The sequence below is a fragment of the Ylistrum balloti genome, unplaced genomic scaffold (assembly GCF_031769215.1).
Source record: "Ylistrum balloti isolate Yb309-2 unplaced genomic scaffold, AGI_CSIRO_Ybal_v1 Utg369712, whole genome shotgun sequence".
Classification (NCBI taxonomy): Eukaryota; Metazoa; Mollusca; class Bivalvia; order Pectinida; family Pectinidae; genus Ylistrum; species Ylistrum balloti.
This window is the reverse complement of record NW_026781937.1, coordinates 206,552-228,954: the sequence shown is the minus strand read 5'-3', so window position 1 is coordinate 228,954 and position 22,403 is coordinate 206,552. Positions and strand designations below refer to the sequence as shown.

Genomic DNA, 22,403 nt, shown 5'->3' with positions numbered 1-22,403 from the left:
GTTTATCAAATCTGTTACCTGTTTTTGTTCAAGAGTGATTTATCGGGATCAAAGGTCACCTTCCTATAGCAAAATAAAATTCAAGGGGAAGCCAAGATCGAGACGTTACAGAATGTCAGTTTACACCTGAGATAAATTTATCTCTACCATCTACTGGTTATTCCTTTACTTTTATATCATTTTGTCCAAATTTTAACAAAACCTTTGGCTGGCTTAATTTCCAAATGATTTAATGACATCAGAAAGACAAATACGATGTCATTTTCATTACAACATCGCTAGGTTCTAAATATAGTATAAAAGGTACCAGACATATTGGACAAGACAGAAAAATCCAGCACTGGGACATATCACGCGGGATTTTTGTCTCGTATGAGAAGTATTTTGTATTGATGGAATTTTATCTGTTGATTTAGTTTTGATATGCATAGTCTATAATTGTTAAAGAAATATATTATTCTAATTGTTCTGTTTGATATAATTGTACATAACTGTTTTACAATGCATGTTCTTTGTTGAAGATGTCCTAGGTAAGATGTTACTGTGATACAATGAAACCAATACTGCTGGTCAATATTGGATCATTGTTGTGAATTTCTTCAAATTCAAACTCCTTTTTTCGGTGAGAGAGCTTTCCATTATCTAAGAAACATTCCTCATCCATCATGACATGCTGTATATATCACAAAGAATTATGAATCTGTACTATTATTTTTGTATCAATCATTTTCTAGAATAATCAATAAAAAAAATTTGTTTATAACATTGTGGTTCTTAATTTATTATTTTATCTATTTTTAGGCGGACTTTTTAACTACAATAAAGCCAACAATGACAGCTCCATCCTGTATAATAAACCTGATAATTTCAATTTCCCTATCATGAATTTTCCATTTCTAGATAATAACTGCCCTGCATCCTCAACCTATGGTGTTTACATGTTGCAGTTGATTCAATATTCAATTGCTTTTTCCAATATCATGGTTTTTGTGCAAGACGTCCACATCAGGATTTTGAGAGATACAGGTTTATGAAAATTAAAGACAAGTTTTACAGATCATTATATACCGATTTCAATGGAAAAAATACTATTGGTATTGTTCTTTTTGGTAACCTAACATGGATTACTTGGGTTGACCAAGAAGCAGAAGATACTTACCTTTCTAGAATACCTGGTCTTATTCTCTTGTACTATCTGAATTTCATTGTTTTTTTTATTGTTAAACCATTTTTGGCTACAGACTTCATAATTGACAGGATCCACAGTATATGTAGCTGTAGACAGATCTGTATCTTTTGTAGGATTTTTCAGGCAAATCCAAAACACTTTTTTCAAAAAATTGATGAGCTAGTCTCTTAAATCATAGTAAGACCAACAAGAAATGCATGAACATGTCAAGGACTGAAGAACTGATGTCCAAGAAATGACAGTAGAACATCACACTTTGCAATGATAATGAAACATCCATGATGTGTGGTTCAATCATTCTAACATAAGGCAGGTTGTCTCTCAGGATGCTTAAAAGATCACAGTCCATACTTCACTGATGAGGTAGTGTCCTTGGGTTTCGACATGTACACTTTACTCATATTGTAGAGGATCACTCATTTGGCACAAATTCTAGACCTACGGTCCATAAATATCACTATTATATGTATAAATAGACTGTGGGTTTCTCTTTCTGTCTTTACCTTTTTGCCTGGAAAGCATGTGTTTTAGTGGAGGGCCTTATGTTTGATGAATACAGAGTATAAAAACATTAATTTCAAAAACATGAGACTTTATTAAAACAAAAACAATCTGAAGCTATCCCGAAAATCATATGACATATGTGTACCACTTTATCCCATGATAAGCCCATGTCTGATAAATTTTAGCCTAACCACATCTACTTTCCTGATATTGAGATATAGAGTAGAGATAGTTTGGACTAACTGCTGGATTAATGCAGTATTACAAACAATCACCGAAATACTGTTTATTGGAAACCTTAATATAAACACCAAGTTTACACTTACAATCTTCATTTCAATGATTTATTATTTCTTTGAGCTGGAATGCTGAAAACACTTGACAAATGAGCTTCCATTTCTCAAGATACAAGATTCTGTTTATCACACTTCCAAACATTGTTTTGAAAAAATTCATAAAAGCAATTTCCTAGATTAATGGCTTACAAACAACAGACCTGGGATGTTAAAACCCTTCAGTCAGTAACAATTAAGTTTTGAAACTATAGGAACCTATATATCATAGTCTCTTGCAATGTACTGCAAAATATTACATTTTCTTGGGCTCAAATTCAGCAGTTTTACAAAAATATACATTTTCACTGGCATCTGATTTTATGGATGGACCTTACAAAAAATCCATTAGTGCTAACTTCATGTCAATATTGTATATCAATTCGTGAAAATATAAATTGGATTCAGAGCACTCACAAATTCAATAAAAATAAAACTCCTACGAAAATTGCTGATTTTAAGGTGATCAAATCAAAGACCATAACATTATTCAATCAGGTTGGGAACTCCATTAATCAAGGAAGTCAAGACCTTTTTTTGTAACGGATCTATTTAAAAATAAGATCTATGAATCACTCCAGTTTATTGATATGTTGTTTTGTTGTTCAGATCTTAAACTAGACATATCGGCAAACTAGAATGTTTTTGTGTCCTATATATGAAATATTAAACTTTTCAAATCTACAACAAAAAAGAACAAAAAACTATTTGTGTATTTTATTGAATTTTAAATTTCCTTTTGATATTTATCATCAATAAATTGTGTTCAAATACATTTTGTGTCTAGATGTTAACATGCTTTTTGCAGCTTCAAGATACAGCAATTTTCTCTAGTCATTAAAAGTCATGCATTTCTTCAGAAATGAAAACTTTAAATACCTGTTGATTCTAATAAAAATCTCAAAATCTAGACAGTCACGATTTTCCTGGGATGATTAGTTCCTAAAATGTTAGTAGATGTTATGACACTGATACATGTAGGTCAATATATAGAGAGATAAATCATACAAATTGGACAAGTTAAAAGTAAACAAACAAAACACATATTACTATCACTGTAAAAACATATAAAAATATACATCAATCACTTGTAAAAGTATGAAAATATCACAGGACAATTTGTAAATAACTAGACATTTGTAAAAACAAAACTCATTAGATACACAAAACAACAATAACAACAACAATATATACTGGAGCATACCATATTTTTCCACATAATCCCCTGCTCATAAATTAGCCCCATTCTTTATTTTTGGCAGATTCATCAATTTTGCTGTAAACTATAAGAAGTTTACAAATAAACCCTCACTTCACTTTAATACTGATTTTTTACACTGGAGAAGTGGGCTTATTTAGGATAGATATGGCAGTGTTAATTAAGACGTTAGTATTTATCAAGACACATTTGATATATACATAATACAATGTATGTCTTTGGCGCCTATATTAAAGGTGAACATGTTATTCATGACTCTTTCATCAGAACAGCTCGTAACGATAACAACATCAATACTACATTGATTAAGTTCAATTTTCCCAAATTTGTGTTCTGAATGGTTGTGTGTGTATCATATGTGGCAGTAAGCCCATACACATGGTAATGGGGGTGGTCGGGTGGCACAGTGGTAAGGCACTCGCCTTTCACCTAGCCGTCCGGTGTTCGATTCCCGGAGTGGATATGAAAAGGTAAGGGTCACTTGCCTGACCACGTGGGTTTTCCCCGAGTACTCCGGTTTCCTTCGGGTACTCCGGTTTCCTCCCACACTAAGACCCCTCACACGCTTCCATCCGAGCCAACAAGAGTGATTTGTATAAGATGGAAAAACTTGCTTCGCAATTGTCGTAAAATAAATAAAGTTTATTATTATATCACACGTGGTAACAAACACATCCACCTCTGCCCAGATAACAGGAGAACACACAGAGATCTTAATGGTCACTATTGTATGATCTCTACCAAGTCTTCACAAGAAGGATCTTTTCCCTCCTTTCTCCTCTTTCATATTTCATTTGCTTGCAACCCACTGTATGTTAACATCAATAAACAAGGGGAGCCTAAACATTAAAAATTCAAAATATCCATCTAGATTACGACTTAAAGAAGTAACGAAGACCTTAAAATGAATCTTAAGAACAATTCAATACTAACTAATTTTTTTTCAGTTTTTTCCCCAATAAAAGGGCACCACAAGCAGTCATGAGGAAACTACATATAATCCTGGACACCCATTTTGTACTACTAAAAAATACCAATAATGCCCTTTTACTTGTCAAATCTAAGATATCCATAGGACACCATTTTATTTTCCTGATCAACTTCAAAACTGATTTGGCAATGATAGGGACCAAAATAAACTGACAGCACATGTGAAATCCAAGAAAGATCTATTCTTTATAATTTTCAAGAAATAGCAATAACCACCTTTCATTTTCAAAACCAATGTAGTCTCCTGTTAGTCATTGCTTCCTGATAAGTCTCGAAATTTAAAGGGTATCACTAAAGACAGGAACCATTAAGCTCTTCACAAGAAAAGTAACAATTTCTTCAGGACTGAAAATGGATGGACAGATGACGGGTGACGGTGATCTAAAAATATTAATTAATGTACTGGTAATTTTATTTTCTTGTAATAAGCCCATCCTTACAGTATTAAGTTAAAGAACTACTTGTGTAAAGTCCTCTGGGCTTTTTGCAGAATTCCATTTAAATACTGTAAAATATATGGCACAATTTTACAGATAGCAGGTTAGTATGTTTGTCATCAAGGATATTTCCATGCTGGGACTTTTTTGTCTGTTGACACTTACTTATGATGAAGATGTTAATCAACTCAAAAGTGACCAGATGTGGCCATCTATGACTTAGATGTTAATCAACTTTACACCAGCCAGACGTAGTCACCCGTGACAATTAATCACCTGATACGGAGCACTCGTGTATCACCATGAACTAACCTACGATCCCCAAGTCCACCATGTAGAAGAATTTGATCCCCACACACACACATCACATGCCCTGCCCTGCCTTCTCGACTCACACCGAGTAAGTAAAAGTTTATCCCGGAAAGTTTACTATCAGTCATGATGTACATTTCACCGGCAGGACGTCGATTTGGAGGCCCATCAAATTTTTCTCCTCCGTGAATAAATACTCCATTAGAGCCTTCAAGAGCTACATGATGTCGCCTTCCATGAGGAAGTTTTGGCACAGGTTTAAGAGTCTTGGCAACTCTGACTAGGGTATCAATTACTTCTCTATTGTTGCCATAGAGACCACTTTTGTAGCCACTGTGGACCTCTAAAAAGTTATCATTCCGCCCTCCCATTATGTATAACTTTGGTCCGATGAAGCTGGTGGTATGTCCAGACCTTGATTCCGTGTTATGACTATATTCAGTGAAAGTGTATTCACCCAGAGCCAGACTCCCTGACAACATATACACATTACCACTGAGACGATCCTTCTGTTGACTTCGCAGAGTTCCCTCCCTTCCCAGCACTAGAATTTTGCCATCACTTAGGAGAGAAGCAGTATGAGAACTGAGACCAGCATCTTCAGGAAATCCAGAAACTTTAGGATATAACCAAACTTTTTGATCTGTGTCAAAAGCAACTACAGATGATGTTCTACCTTTTCCGTTCCATCCTCCAATGAGAAGCAAGTATCTGTTGTCCAATGGGATGCAAGCATGATGACTGAGTGCAGGACTTCCTTCAACTCTGACCTCATTCCAAATCATGGAATTGGTATTAAGACTATACAGTTTATTTGAAGGGGTCAGAGCACCCCAGGAACTAACACCTCCATGTAAGTAAAGTGTGTCCCCTACAACATTAAAACATAAAATATTAAATAAAAATGTTCTTATACATAAATTCCTGTTTGTTAGTTAAGGGTGTCCTCTACAACACTAAAAAACTGCAAATTATAAAATTATACATTCATATATTTGAATTCTTATCTTTAAAGTGTGTCTCCTACAACATTATCATACAAAACATTTTTAAAATTATAAATGTCCTCTAAGTATTTGCATTGCTGAAAGTAAAATGTGTCCCCTACAATATTACAACATAAAATATACAGATACAAAAATATTCCTTATTTGAAATTCAGAATAAAAGAAATATATATATCTTAAACACAACCAAAGAAAGATCGCAATTAAACAAAATACAGGAAACTTAATTCAATTTCAGATCCAAAGGAGGAGGATTCATAGCTCTTGTAGTTGTTAGAGCATCAGACATTTCAGCTCAGGTTTGATCCCTAGTATAGGTATGGCAGGTTTGTGTTTCTCAGGTAATTGAGATCACAAAGCGTCCTAAGCTGTTGTTTGGCATTAACCCCTTAAACAGCATGCAGCAGACCTCGAGCATATTCTTCTGCAAGGTATACCTACAGCTCGTCACCAGCTACTACATCGAGACTTTGCTTCAAAATGGTTCTGACTTGATGAAGCGATAAACACAACAAATAAAATATTTATTATGAATGATATCTGACAGCTGGAGATTAGACTTCTTACCTATTGCACATCCAACATGAAAAGCCAGCTCAGGGCCTATAGGACAGAAAATTTCCCAGTCTACATATAATGACGGTTTTGAGCGAGTTTCAGTCTTCGGTCTACAAGAAGCAGCTCCTTGGTTAGGTCTGTCAACTGTCCAATAATCGCCGTTGTGGAGCAATGCTGCTGATTTGACAGTTGGTCTGCGATAAGTTCTGGGGTCATAGAGTGGATGAGTCATGATTTCTGTTTATTTAGATATAATGTTTGTATAAACAGGTGTTTTCAGTCCAAACATAATTGATGAATTTCAAAATCATTTTTTCTTTAAACAATCAACAACACAAAACAATGCTTTGTTTCAGTTTTGGTATATGTCCTTGTGTGCAAATTGAGATATATTCTTCTGCAGGTATTCCATATATGTTCTGAAATATTACAACAAAGACCTTTTAGTACATAACATAACTGCAATCTATCTATATGATATCATTTTAACAAGTTGCATCATAATTCAAAATGTAATGATTTTGAATCAAATTTAATAATTGACCATAATTTACAGCAATTAAATTCAAACAGGCATGATTTGAAGTCATGCCTTATTATACATTCTTTGGAGACATAACTAATGGAAATAATGGAGGATTACATGTATATTCATATGTCAAGACACAATCCACTCTGGTATTATTGTAATATATCGATCATGGTCTTGTATTGTGACCTAAAAATCAGTTATATGAATTTTGTAGCACATGTAGATCCCTAATTTTGAATTTTGTGTAAACTTCATGGTAGATTTTGACAGTTCAATTAAGATTATTGTCTACAGGAATGAAGACTTTAAATTTTGAATAACAGAGTATAGAAACTGTGAAGATACAGATAGACTGATGATCTGTGCCTGATGGAAATTTCTCTTCAAATTAGTGATATCATTGATTCATCCACTTCGAATCATGACACCAGCTGGTATGTACCTTCTGGTAAGAGTCCCTTTAGAAACCCCCCACCCAAAGTGGCTACAAATGGGTTATCATACCTGGTAAATATAATACAAGTGTCTGAAAGGGTTGATTTTAAGACCATGCCCCAATTTTTCTTGGTACCCCTTAAAATAAACCCTTTTAGATACTTATTATAGCCTACTGGTAGTCATTTTGGGTGGGGGTTCAAAAGGAACTCTTTCCTACTTTCTCATATCTATTGCTAATTTCTTCCTATTTTTATATGTTGCCTTCAACAATTTAGAAAAATGAAAATAATAATTATCTACATACAAAAATTAACCATAGCATTAAATTGTGTAAAAGGAGCAAAATTATGAATACTGGAATTTCTTAGTCTTGTAAACCTCCTATATCTAAGAGGTTTTGGCTAAACACATAGTCCCAGAGATCCTATGTGCATTATTCTTGGCACAAAAATGACTACAGGAACTTGCCCTGTCCCATTACTGTATTTGCGTGAATATGCATTTTTTGAAGGTAGTAACAAGGTCATGTGACAATTGACCTGAAAATGTTATTAAAGCAATAAACTGGCTTAATTATAATTTACCGAATATCACACCTGCTCACCGTGCATTACATATTTTCATTTCATCCGTCAATGTCAGTTTCAGCCAACCTGCAAACATATATGGTGTATTGTTTACATATTGTTATCATGACACTAACTGTCAACATGTAATACTGACTTATGGTCAAGACATCACCATACCTTTAATGTGAAGGAGTTGGGGCTGAAACTTGCAACCAGGATTTTCACTATATATATATATCTAGCTGCCATTTGCCAATCAGCTGTGACTTGGATAAACAGTCCTAACCCTGAATTCAGACAAGTGAACGACTGAAGTAGTTTTTTGTACATGTTCTAAATATCTTTTGAACCGACCACTCTCGTCATACTGACGACTACATGGGTTCATCATATTTTGGTGTTGGTCTATTGTCAAATGTGTACTGACGCCAGAGAAACATAAAATGTTAGAATTCTGTTTAGGCTGACACAATACCCATGCCTTCCACTATGTTACATGATACAACAGCTGAAGAGAATTTATTTACACCAGTCAAAACAAAGCACATCAACTCTTGAATAGTTCTATCAGTAAGCCTGTTCAGCTTTCACTAGAAATATACACAATGTTTCCTTTGTCATTTATTTAACTGAATAAGTTTAATTGGATGATTGCCTGGGACTTTTTTTTTTCCTAAAAATTATCTCCCTTTGAAATGTAATTTTTTAGATTTCAGTTGCAGTTGGTTCAGGGAGCGTTATTTCAAAAACCTTGTAAACAATACTTTCTCATGTATTTGCATTCAAATGAATATGCCTTTATGTACACATAATATTAAATATGTCACTATTTTACTTTTCACCACGACCTAAATTTGCACAAAAGCTTGAAAGATCCGGGATCCCCGTCAGTTTCTTATCTACAGCGACAAGGCCTTGGCCTGTCGACTTCAGTGAGCAAGTAAAATGATTGTCAGATCAAAGAGGAAGTGGTTTTCGGCCACATATCGTAAATATTTAAGACGATTATATAAGCGTTGTTTGTTTACTAATGATTTAAAGTTATTTTAAGTATTCATAACTTGACAAAATACATCACGTGCGGGTCTGTTTACCTTTTCCTTTGGATTGCTACGGTTTCTCGCCGGATGTAAAACTTCCCACAATGCTTTGCAATTCGTCATAGGATCAAGTTCTCACTGACGAGAGAGCACGCCTTGGAAAAAATCAAAAAGTCGAATATTGATAATTTAATGCTTCAACACTCCAGTTTTTTAATGGTAATTCTTGATTTATGCATTTATACATCCATATATTGCAAAACACACATGACTCATTTCGTCAAAATGTGTGAAATGGTAGAATTTCATCGCCCGAATTGTGCTGGCACATCCATTGCAACCCGGAGAAATGGTGCTTGAACAGCCAACCGGTATTTAGTGAATGACAGCTATGCTTTTGAATTTTATTTGCGTCTTGGTCACTTATTACCACTTACAGATTTGATTTTGATATGCTATTGTGATATCTATTATGACAATCGATAGTCTAAATTTAGACTTCATGTTCCTGCACGAGCCTGTACATAAAAGAAGGAGCATATGTAGAAAGTGAATATTTGACGAAAGAAGTTTCATGGCAAATCATGCCCAGCAATGGAATCAAGTTATTAATTTTCAGAGTTGTGTTCATGAAGTACGTGCTGTAAATTAGTTATCTTGATTTAATTCCGGTCAATTCATGTCCAAATCTTTGAGACAACAATTTAGCAGAATCTACACTCTCCTGAAATTTGTGACATACGAATACACAAACCACCAACCCTAATTACAAGCAGGATAATACCCCACCAGAGGTATGAATATTGTGTTGCACCATCATAGAAACACATGAATCAGACTGTCACACAAGTTTCTGTCTGGGGTATGGCAGCAGCTTTTACGTGCAGTGTTTGTCAATATGAGATCAATCTGATGAAAGTACTTATTAAGACAATGGAGACTCAGATAAAGTTCCATTATATATATTTGAAAGACATCAATATTTTTTTTTTCCAAATTGAACTGCACAAATCTGGAGTATACTTAGTGTATGTCAGCAAAGAACTTAGAGAAAATCAGAGGCAGTCTGAATCTGTATGCATGTGAATTGTCAGTCATAAATCTTTAATCTATCCCAAGACTTTTCCCCATTCTCAAAATGCAAGTTTCACATTTGAAATAACCATCGTCTCCACAGCAGGAAGCAGCTCGAGATCAGAATGAATCTTGGGCCACTCAATTCATAAAACAATTCCTCACGCAAACACAAACTATTCATCCTCATGTTTTTGAATCCCAGTCACACTAGCTACTCATTCTGTTATTTGTGACACACCACACAAACTGCTCATCCTGATATAAGGACACACCATCACATAAGCTATACCCATCCAGATATTTGTGAAACCCAATCACGCAATTTACCCACCCCAATATTTGTGACACACCACACAAACTATCCACCCTGATATTTTTGTCACCCTATCAGGGTTTTCCATAAGAGCCGGTCGCCGGCCAATTTGACCGGCTACTTTGATTATTTGGCCACCTACACCAAACCAGTTCCGTAATAATGTTCCGTACACAACTACAAGTACACGGCAGGCCAGCCTCCTACTTTCACTACACAGCCCACTACTAACAAAATTATGGAAAACCCTGCCCTGTCACACAAACTACCCATCCAGATATTTGTGAAACCCAATCACGCAAACTACCCATCCCAATATTTGTGACACACCACGCAAACTATCCACCCTGATATTTTTGTCACACCATTACACAAACTACCAATCTTGATATTTTTGTCACCCTATCACACAAACTACCAATCTTGATATTTGTGACACTTTATCACTCAAACTACCAATTTTGATATTTGTGACACCCTATCACGCAAACTACCAATCTTGATATTTGTGACACACCATCACTCGAACTACCCATCCTGATTTTTGTGACACCCTATCACACAAACTACCCACCCTGATTTTTGTGACACCCTATCACACAAACTAGCAATCTTGATATTTGTGACACCCTATCACTCAAACTACCCATCCTGATATTTGTGACACACACCACACAAACTACCCATCCAGATTTTTGTGTCATTCAATCACGCAAACTACCTGCGCTGATATTTTTGTCAAATTTTCAATCACACAAGCTACCCATCCAGATATTTGTGACACAACATCACACAAACTACCCACCCTGATATTAGGACACACCATCACATCAGCTATACCCATCCAGATATTTGTGACGCCTTAAACACAAACTACCCATGTGATATTTTTTACATACCATCGTACAAACTACATTATATGTATATGTTTTTTGAATTGTTATACCTTAGCTTGATGTTAGTTTATTTCAAATATCTTAAATAGGTTATGCTTGTTAGGTCCCTGTCAGTGAAATTGTTCATTTTTGCAGTTGAAAATAACTTTGGATGTTGTCCAAAAATTACGTAAATGCAAAGAAATATTGCTGTTTTCATTTTTAAAAAATCTTATGTTTACTGTATTTAGATAATAAAATTTATAATTTTTTTCCAGATTTTCAGATAAAATAGGAACAAGATGTCAGACACGAGCGATGAAGAGGATAGTATTTCAAAAATAGACTTCTCCGTCATCTCAGTGGCGATAGAGGCAGGTCACAAAATGGTACAACAAATATTAAACTGTGTCCACTATGGAACACCAGAGGTACGCAATCTGATGTATAATGAGTGTGATTTTATTGTGGAATGTCGCGTATGCCGTAACCTTTTCAGGAGTATTCCTAACTTTGTTGCTCACAAGCGGATATACTGCACCACTGAGTTTGAACAGACATCTTTTCCATCCAGTGGTCAAGAAGAATCTGTGGTTGTCGTCCAACCAACGGACGCTTCACCTGGATCTATGTCTCCAGCAGTGACTATGTCAAAAGCATCTAGTCAGTCAGCACCAGTGACAAAGTCAGTGACAACCAAAGCAACTCCTACTGGCTCTATAGATAATGCAAAGTCTGTTTTGTCAAATGTATTTACGTCATCTACATTGTCACAATCAAGGTCAAGGACAGTCTCTCAACCCAAATCTGGTGGCAATGTCTCTTTGTCAAACGTTGCTAGGTCTGCACAGAAACAATTTCAATGTCGTGACAAAGGCGGGCTAATTCAGGGTCATGGACAGGGAGGTCAAGGTCAGAATGAAAATAAAGATGAAGAGGATAGTAGTGATGGTGATTCTTCTACACTTAAACAACTTTTGACAGGGAAGTTTCGTGGAAAATCCTCAGAGTATAACTTCTATTCAAAGACAGCAGAAAAAATGGAAAGGGAGAGAAAAGCTAAAGAAGTTTCTCATGTTGTAATGACTCCCATCCCAACCAATCAGAATGCAGCTTATTTAACTGTTACACAAAGTGGCACAGCTGATAAGGCACAAAATGTAATTGTTTCTTCACAACATGACAGCAGTGTGCTCATTGGTCAGAAAAAGTCATCACAGAGTCACGAGGAAACTATGTTCATTCAGAACAGAGAAAACACTGTAAGCAGAGAAAAAAAAGTTGATACTGAACTGACACAGGAAAATTTATCTGTCCGATGTAGCAAGAGAAAAAATCCAGATGTACAGAAGATTGTCAATGAAGGTCCATCAGCTATCCTTGGAAACACTTCACTGAGCAAACAAAAACAAATGGAACAGAAAAACAAGAAATTTGTTCAGTTAAGACCAGTGAAGAGTCAGCTTGGTTCCCATCAGTATTCTGAGCTGTCTGAGCTCGGATTATTGGGACATTGTGACCTGGCATTGTCAAGGTGTTTACTATGTTCTGCTAGCTATAGTAGTCGCAAAGGTCTTCTGCAACACATGCATTCGATCCACTCCGGAAGGAAGAGACTATTCCCCTGTTCTATGTGTGAGAAAAGATTCAGCTACTTCTGGGGACTGACAAGACACTTACAAAACAACCACAATTTAAGCAAGGAAAAGATAGACAAGATGAGAGATAAGCTCAAGTCAATGGCCTTTGATAATGCAGACTTGGAGCAAGAGGAATCAGTGCAAAAAGAGCAGCTAGATCCGAAGTCTCGAGTGTCATCAGGGCAAAGTTTAGACCGTTCCAAACAAGAAACATCTGTCCAGACAGGTTCTGTAACTAGAACTCTAAGAGATAGTGAAACTGCTGGAATAAAATTAAATAAATGCCAGGGTTGCAAGAGGGCTTTCTGGAAAAAGTCTAACTATGAGGACCATATAAATCAATGTAAATGGATTGTAACTTCCAATGTCACGACTGACAAACCATTCACAAATTCCAGGTCAACAAGTAGGTCAAGATCGGAGCCTAGTAGAGACATACACACACTTAAAACAGCAGAAACTGCACCAAATAGACCATCTACAAGGTCAAAGGCCATGGAAAAAGACATTCATTTAGTATCTTCAAATGTAATGGAGAACTTGGAAAGTATTGAAAGACGAGCAAGGTTAAGAACAAGGTCAAAGGTCGTTGTAAATGAGCAAACAAACCAGCAGAGTGTCTCTTTATCCAAAAAAGGCCAAACTGGTGAAGGTAAAGACAATGAACAAAAGTACGCTCTCCATGATGAGGCAATGGAAACTGATCATGATGACTCCAGAGATGGGTCTGAATTATCCACGCCTTCAAGCATTGATAGAACTAAACACCAAGAAAAGTCACAGGAGCAGAAATCTTCATTGTCTTCTCCAAGTAAGGCATCCAACAGCAGTTCACCAAATACGCCCTCAAAACATCAGGTAGTCACCAGGAATTCAACTAAGTCCATGGAAAAAGAAACCCAATACATGAGAACCCGCTTTTTTGACAAAAGACGTGAATCTCAAATAAGACCTGATAGATCACCCCAGAGTAAATCTGGATCTGAAGCCAGTAGTCCAGTTCTTCAGAAAAGAGATTGTGTCAAGGTAGTTTTGGCATTTGAAGATACACAGGATGATAATAAGTGTCAGGATCGTTCTAGAAGTGGGTCACGAGAGAGCGGAAAGACAACTCCATCAACTTCCCCAGATAAAGAGAGGACTTTTCCTTCTGTTGCTGGGAGTAATGAGTATGGACAGAAAAGATCAAGCTTAAGAGGCAGATCAGGCACTGAAAAGGAATCAAGGATTGATGTTGATAAGTCAAAGAGCAGAGATAGTAGTACAGAGAGATTGACTGAAGGAGTTGTACCTGAAGAAATTTCTACAGCCAAAAATACCAGGGATAGTAGAGAAAGAAGTCGAGAGGGTTCGGCAAGACCAAGCACCAGATCTGGTCAAAGGACAACAGAATCAACAAATGATAAATCTCAAACAGCACAGCAGATGTCAACAAAGAGGGATAGGCAAAATTCACCAGCAGACATCATCAGGGACAAAAGTCCAGAAAGTTTCAAAGATAGTTCATCAAGAGTCAGTACCAGGTCATCATCAGCTCAATCCTCAACTGACCAGAGTAGATCAAGGGAGGAAACTGAATCAAGTCCAACATCATCGAAAAAGGATGGACAAAACTATCCTAGTGAAAAAAATACTAGGACTAGAAGAGACAGCAGTACAGAAAATACAAGTGACAGGAGTTTGTCCAGAACTCGCACTAGAAATGTCTCTGCTAGCAAATCGGAGGACAGGAGTAGAAGAAACTCGAAAGACAGGATTTCTCCTCAAGTAAGCACAAGAAATAAAGTTTCAATATTGAGTGATGGCCAAACTACGGAACAAGAGCATAGTACAAGGACTAAAGAACTACACAAGGTGCTATCAGAAAACATCACAAAAGACAACGATGGAGTAGAATCAAACAGTCAGAGTGATGATGGTTTTCGACCATCTGTCAGAAAAAGTAATCGGACAAGTATTGGTGTTAGAACTGATAAGAACCTCAACAACAGAGAAGCATCTAAAGACATGTCACTAAACACCACAGAGCCAGATACACATACTACAACAGAAACAAATAAAAAACCTGCTGGGGAACCAAGTCAAAAAATATCTGGAAATAAACCTGGAATGGCTGATAGTTCAAAAACTGTTGGGAATGTTCAAAGGATTTCTACAAGAAGGTCAGCTAAACTTGACACCAAAGCTGACAGTGTTATTGATAAATATCCCAGTCCTCAGGATGTTAACCAATCGCAACAGTCACCAGCATCAAAGATCACGGCTGAATCAATCAGTACTCTACAGAGCATAGTAACTAGGCGATCAGGTCAAAAAGATACAAGTTCAACTTCATGGAATTCTGGATTTCAGAGTTCTGCAGATGTGACAAAAACAAGACCGTTAGTAACCAGGTCAACAGATCCTAACAAAGCAAGTGGAAAAACAAAGGAAGGAGAAAATGGAGTTGAATTTCAGAAACGAAGTGCAAGGATTCGTGACAAAATGTCTGCTGGAAATGAAGAGGAAACAAATAGACAAACGAAAGACTTATTACAGTCGCATAACAAGAAAGCTGATGAGGTGGACGGTGAATCATCATGTCGTTCTACACGATTATCAAGTGCTAGTCGTGTAAAGTCTCTGAAATCAGATACCAAGAATACAGAAGATGATTCCCAACACACAGACATCCAAGTGGGCAGTATGATCATTTCTTCTGTAACTCCAGAAAATCAAAGTTTTCTTGGCCTCAAGGTCAATACACATACACGCAGAGGATCAGCTAGAGCTTCTACCCAATTCACACCAAGGATTCCTAAATCCCTTGAATCCACATCTGAAAGACGCTCTACATCTAAAACAGTGGAAAAAACTTCTGTTTCAAGATCTGAAGAATCCTCTTTTGTAGATAAAAGTTTTAGTTCCACTGCAGAGGATAAATCTTCGGAGTCAGATAGAAGTTCTGATTCAGATTCTGCTGAGCCCAACTCTGATTATATATCTGCAAGTCCCGAGCCTGAGGTACAACTGGTGGAGGAGGTATGGGTGCTAAAAGAACCAGGGCTACCTTCTGAGGAGGTCAGGGGTAATGCTTATGCTATGATGACTTACAAGAGCAGTCCTACTCCGTCTGCTTCCAAAGGACCATCTCCATTGACATCTGGTCACACCACCAGGGCATCAGAGAGGATGAGAACAACAAGAACTCAAATGTATGTCACTGATCCAAAAAACATTGGCACATCACAGGAGACCGTCCAGACTAGGTGTCTTGATCTGAGTCGGATAGCGTACCTCAGCGACGAGAAGGAAATGAAATGTTTGCAGTGTGGTTTAGGATTCAGCTGTCTGTCAAATCTACGACGACATGTTGTCCGCCATCTTGGTTGGCGACGTTATAAATGCAAGCTCTGCAAGTTTTCCAGTTACAACAAATCTGAATGCAACACACATTTGATCAGGTCCCATGGTACAAGAGCAAGGAATTGCACAGCAAGTACACTCATCATTGACTTGAATAAAGAGGCTTCTAAAGTAAGAAGTCAGAAAAAAATCAACACAATTAAATCCAAAAGTACTGGCCCGGCACTTCGATCTCAAAGTCAAAGGAAGACATCAGGGTGGGTAAGTAAGGAAGCGGAAGTTCTGATATCTGACAAAGAGCTCTCGGAGTCCAAGAAAATGTCACAGGGAAAAGCAAAAAAAGATGACAGGAAAGAAGCATCTGCTGCCAATGTCACATGTAGCTCCGACCATTCAGGATCAATGGTAATCACCACAAGGTCAAAGTCAGCGAAGAAAGATAATACTGAGGATAGTCTGTCCATTAAAACAGGAGATTCAGAGGCGCAATCCGATGCAGATGCTGCTGCAAACTTACAAATGAAAACTGAAGAACTGAGGAGGACAAGAAAACGAAAAAGGAGTAACAGTTTTGATACTAATCCTTCAAAGTTGGAGAGTAGCAAAGGGGAGACACCTGCAAATGATACAAAAAAAGCACGTAAACGGAGAAGGAGCAATAGTCTGGAAGATTGTGCAAATGAGGAGGAGGCCGCATCTAATCATTCTGAATCTTTAGTGGTCCCAATAAAAAAGAAATATGAGATGAAGCGATCAACAAGTTTGGATGGAGCCTGCTCTAATTCACAGGAAGATGTTGGTGAAACTCTCTCTGACTCCTGGGATATTCCAAGTGTATCTGATTTTGAGAATTCTGACACAGAGATGGTTTGTTCCCCACCCAGTGCTAAAGTTGTTCCAAATTTAGAAACGATGATGGCAGCTCTTGAGGAAGCTCGAGCTTTCAAATTTGTTCGACAAAGAGGAAAGGGCCGAAGATCATTGCCATTGATAAAGAAGACGCAGCGATCAGGGAGTTTAGGATCTCAGACAGACAGTCACGTGGAATTAGTGTCAGAAAATACTGCTAGCAATTCATCTGTTGAAGTAACAAAAACACAAACAGAAGTTCTAGAAGTATCGGGTGTTTCATCAGCATCAACAGGCAGTAAGGTAAATGAGGACAAATGTATGACAGAATGTGCCACTCCAGTGAGACAAAAATCTGATTCTGAGAAATGTTTGTCGCAGGTAAATGATGGAAGTTCATCAGATACTAAAGAGTGTAACAAGAATTTGACAGGTGTAAAAGACAGTTCATCAAGTGTTGAGAATATTCCATCTAAGACACAGGAGCTTTTACCAAACATACAAGCAAATCCAGCAGGTGAAAAGGATATTTTATCAAGTGTTGACAACAAATCATCAGGCAAGCATGACAGTTCTGATCTAAACGTTGAATCCTCAGGTGAAATTGACAGTTCATTAAGTATGAAGGACAATTCATCTGTTGAGAAGGAAAGCTCATCAGGTATGATGGACAGCTCATCAGAGGTGAAGGACAATTCATCTGTTGTAAAGGAAAGTTTCTCAAGTGTGAAGGACAATTCATCAGGTATGAAGGATGGTTTGTCAAGTGTGAAAGACGATTCTTTTGGTGAAGTGGACAGTTCATCAGGTGTGAAAGACAATTCTTTGGGTGAAGAGGACAGTTCATCAGGTGTGAAAGGCAATTCTTCAATTGTAAAAGACTGTTCAATAGGTAAAAAGGACACTTCATCTGATGAAAAGAATTGTTCATCAGAGGTGGAGGACTCTTCGTCAGGTGAAAAGGTTAGCTCATCAGGTGTGGAGGACTCTTCATCAGGTGAAAAGGTTAGCTCATCAGGTGTGGAGGACTCTTCATCAGGTGAAAAGGTTAGCTCATCAGGTGTGGAGGACTCTTCATCAGGTAAAAAGGTTAGCTCATCAGGTGAAAGGGATAAGTTGTCATGTGTGGAGGAAAGTTCATCAGGAGAAAAAGAGAGTTCATCTAGTACAAAAGAGGGTTTTGTATCAAGTGTTGGAGAGACCAGAAATGATGTTACAGATTCAGAAGAAGTGTTGTCATGTTTGGAAGTCAGTGATCCACACCAAGAGAAGTCCTTGATGGCAGAGACAGACAAGTGTACAGAAGTAGAGAAAAGTCTCGACCTAGTAAAGGAGGCGAAGGAGTATAAAAACATGCATTGTGATTCTGTTCAGTTGGATGAAACAAGAGGTCAACAGGATACCGGTGATACAGATATGTCTGTCGAGACACAGCAGACAGTGCAGGAAGATGTAGACTTAAAAATGTAAAAACAAAAAAAAAGAATTACGATCAGACAGCACTCATTTCCAGTTTTATGTCATAAATCAACTTTTTCCTGTAAATACTCCTGTAAGTCAGTTTCATGGGACTCAATTTTCGTGGATTTCTTTGGGTTTTTTTTTTTTTAAACTGTTTTAAATCTTTTAATTCTGTGGATAAAAAGGCTCAGCAAATAACTCTACTTTCAGTTATCATAACATGTCATGGACATGGATGAACTATTGTACAGGACTACTTTGTCAGGATACTTACTTCAGAAGACCACATACTTGCCAAGGGGGTCAGACCTGGAAAACTGGTAATGTCCTGTTTGAAAGTCTTGCACAGACTGCAGATAGTTGGTTATTTGTTACTTGAACTCAATCTTGTTTGTGCTTCAATATATTGTAATCTCATGTACACAGTAAGCAATTCTGTTCAAGAATGAAACTGAGGAAGGAAAGTGAAAAGATTTCATTTTGAAAAAATCTTCAGGGTGAGACCAAACTTTTATACTTCAAAACATTTGAGTAGACTGAAATAAACTGGAAGTTCCAGTCGTTACAAAAATAGGAAATTTGACTGTTTTGATGTCCATAAGCTCCCTACTATTATTGGTTAAACCTTAAGAAAATGGGTCATGGTTGGAAGAATCTGGTTTTGTATGTACAAGCACAGATGACTATGTCCTTTACTCCCAAACAAAACTGGTAAACAATGAAAAGTTTTAACAATTCTTAAAATTTCACTAAGTTTTTGCAATGTTTATTATGTCTTGTTTATTGTTCAAATAAATTTTGTATTTGTGAAAAAGACAATATTCAGATAATACTTAATTAATTTTGTCTGAATATGATAGCATCTGTAGAGTATTATGGAGTACTTAAGGGTCGAGATTTGATCAGTTATTTGAAGTAAAATTCTTCATTTGGAAAATGAGATGTATGAGTTATTTGTTGAGAATTGAAATGGAAGAGTTCAACGTTTGGGAAATGTAATTATTTAACGTAAAAGACTTTTAACTTTAGAAATGTAATGTGAAAAACTTACATTTGAGAAATGTATTGTTAAAATGAAGAAAACGTTATATGAAATTGAATTAATTAAAACTCTATTTAACAGAGAAATGTGATGTAAGAGTTCTACATTTGAGAAATGTAATGAAAAAATTAACATTTGAGAAATGTAATGAAAAAATTAACCCTTGAGAAATGTAATGTTACATTTATGTATGTTAAGAGTTCTGTAAAATTGAGAAATGCAGTGTATGGGTCTATTAAATTGAGAAATGTGATGTAACGGTTCTACATTTGAGAAATGTAATGTTAAATTTATGTATTTTAAGAGTTCTGTAAAATTGAGAAATGTGATGTAACGGTTCTACATTTGAGAAATGTAATGTAAAAGGTCTGCATTTGAGAAATATTATGTATGAATATTACATTTGAAAAATGTAATTTAAAAGTTCTTCATTTCAGAAATGTAATGTAACAGGTCTGCATTTGAGAAATATGTATGAATATTACATTAGAAAAATGTAATTTAAAAGTTCTTCATTTCAGAAATGTAATGTAACAGGTCTACATTTGAGAAATGTAATGTAAAAGGTCTACATTTGAGAAATGTAATGTGACGGGTCTGCATTTGAGAAATGTAATGTAAGAGTTTTACTGTAAGTGTTTCTGTGTCATTGGTCACCTAAATGTCGCAGATAATCTAGTCATACTTACATCATGCCATATATTTAGTATTTGTTTTTCAAGGTCGAAAAAAAAAATGGAAAGCAGTTATTCAAATGTGGTAAAGAAAACTTTGAAAGGAAGAATCATTGTCCATAAACATAACTGTGTTATGTAGAATTTTTTTTTGTCAGATAGTATATACACTGACAAAGTATAGTTCAAATATGTTTTGCTTTCATCAATTTGGAAAAAATCTCATCGCTCTCGAACTTGTGACATTAAATGTTGCTACTTATAACCACTTGTATCACAGATGATTGTATAAATCTGTTCCATTCTCTGTAAGCTGATGGTTTGACCTAGTCTGTTGTATAACATGTTACCGAAGTTTGTCATCTGGTTATTTGTTTACATTTGTGTTCATCTGATACGAATATGCCATAATATGTGTTACTGTATGTATGTCGAAATACTTTTCCTATTTGTTTGACAGTATGGCAATGCCTGGTCATAAGCTCACTGATGTAGATCTATTACAGTTCTAAGAACTGTGAACATCCTGTAGTAAATCCACCCCTTGCTCTCAGTATAATGTTTTAAGTTGACCCTCCAGGCTTACTGTTGAATAAACATTTTTCTAGGACCAAACATATCGGTCTCAAACTACTTTGCAGCTTTTTAATATATAACATCATTGTTCCAGTAGATGGTTTTATTTCTGTATGTATGCTTCTTCTAATGAACCAAAAAGCATAGATTATTGTTACCTAATCAGCAGCTTATTGCATTGAGTGCCACAAAAATCATGAAATAATTTACCTTGATCAATATTCTAAGTCATTGGTCAAATATTTTGATGGTGCTGAACAGTTTACCAACAGTTTAATTTTTATTTTTTTTAATTTGTTGCTGAATCCATAAAACTTGTGACATGAAATCACCGATTATATGGACTGACACTAATGACCTTTGACCTACAGTGGTGATAGCAATGTTCAAAACTTTCTTTGAATCTTGTCTCTCACCTATGTAACATTTAAAGTGGTAATATGATAAAGGATTCATTGAAGTAATAAGGGGAGATTTATGTAACAGTATTACCTTCGTCAATATGATATGGTTTTATTTACCTGCAGCAGAGCTTAGAATATTGTATCCAAGGAGATTTCTATTATTCTCCTGGTCTATATATGGACTAATGACTTCTCAGCAGAGCCTAAAATATCCCATCTGATGGAGATTTCCATGCAGGTTATATATCTCAGCAGAGCCTAGAATATCGTATCTGATGGAGGTTTCCTTTATTACAATGGTCTATATAATGTGGGTTTACTACCAAGCATTGGCGGTCAAGGTAACATTACATCGTTGCTTCTGTACAATAAGATACATGTGATTGTTTTCTTGAAATTGCAAAGCTAAGCTTTTGTGTGTGGGATTATTTTCTTATTTTGTTATTATTGCGGAAATAATAAAAGAATCTTTAAAGATCTAAAGGCTTATGTATTTCATATTTTTCTAACCTTCTTAAATTTGGTTTGACAGCTCAAGGTGGTTTGTGGTTTAGATCAGAACTGGTGTTGTTCATGAGCTTGTGCAAGACACGGCTTTTTTTATGTAATACATATACTCATGTTGCAAGATTTAACAAGATGGATAACTGTTGTCCATTTTGTTTTTTTTATTAGCCCCAAAATTAAACTGGCTCAACTTCAGAGCAGAGGAAACCTACATAAGAAATTTTTAGAGAGATCCATCATGTCCTCAATAAATGGTGATAACAAACTTTCTTTTTCAAAATCCAAGATGGCTGCCTTTCAGCCTTTTTGGATATCCATCCCAAAATCAAACGGTCACAACTAGACAAAGTGTTGGCCATGCCATTTATCAGATCATTCCAAAACATTGGGCGCAACTAAATGAGTGGATCCCACATATGAAATCTCAGAAAGATCCATCTAGTTCTTTCCGTAAAATGGCGACAACAAAAATTGTTTATGGACGGTCAGGGACAAATGGTGATTTCAATAGCC

At 36.3% G+C, this 22,403-nt stretch overlaps 2 protein-coding genes across 3 annotated transcripts; one reads left to right on the top strand and one right to left on the bottom strand.

Annotated features, from left to right (window-relative positions):
• Window positions 1–1,764: 1,764 nt before the first annotated feature.
• On the bottom strand, window positions 1,765–8,165 carry LOC132565314 (kelch domain-containing protein 9-like). Of its 2 annotated transcripts, none has more exons than XM_060229955.1 (3): window positions 8,115–8,165; window positions 6,558–6,967; window positions 1,765–5,854 (listed from the first exon to the last, which is right to left on the bottom strand). In XM_060229955.1, the coding sequence occupies exons 2-3, from the start codon at window positions 6,778–6,780 to the stop codon at window positions 4,944–4,946; spliced, it is 1,134 nt and encodes a 377-aa protein (XP_060085938.1). In that variant the 5' UTR covers window positions 6,781–6,967; window positions 8,115–8,165; the 3' UTR covers window positions 1,765–4,943. The 2 variants fall into 2 exon arrangements, with proteins under 2 accessions (XP_060085938.1, XP_060085937.1); XM_060229954.1 differs by having other exon boundaries at window positions 8,103–8,159.
• A 3,529-nt stretch (window positions 8,166–11,694) lies between these two features.
• Window positions 11,695–21,866, top strand: LOC132565299 (uncharacterized). The gene has a single exon (XM_060229938.1). The coding sequence runs from the start codon at window positions 11,695–11,697 to the stop codon at window positions 18,694–18,696; it is 7,002 nt and encodes a 2,333-aa protein (XP_060085921.1). The 3' UTR covers window positions 18,697–21,866.
• Window positions 21,867–22,403: the final 537 nt, after the last annotated feature.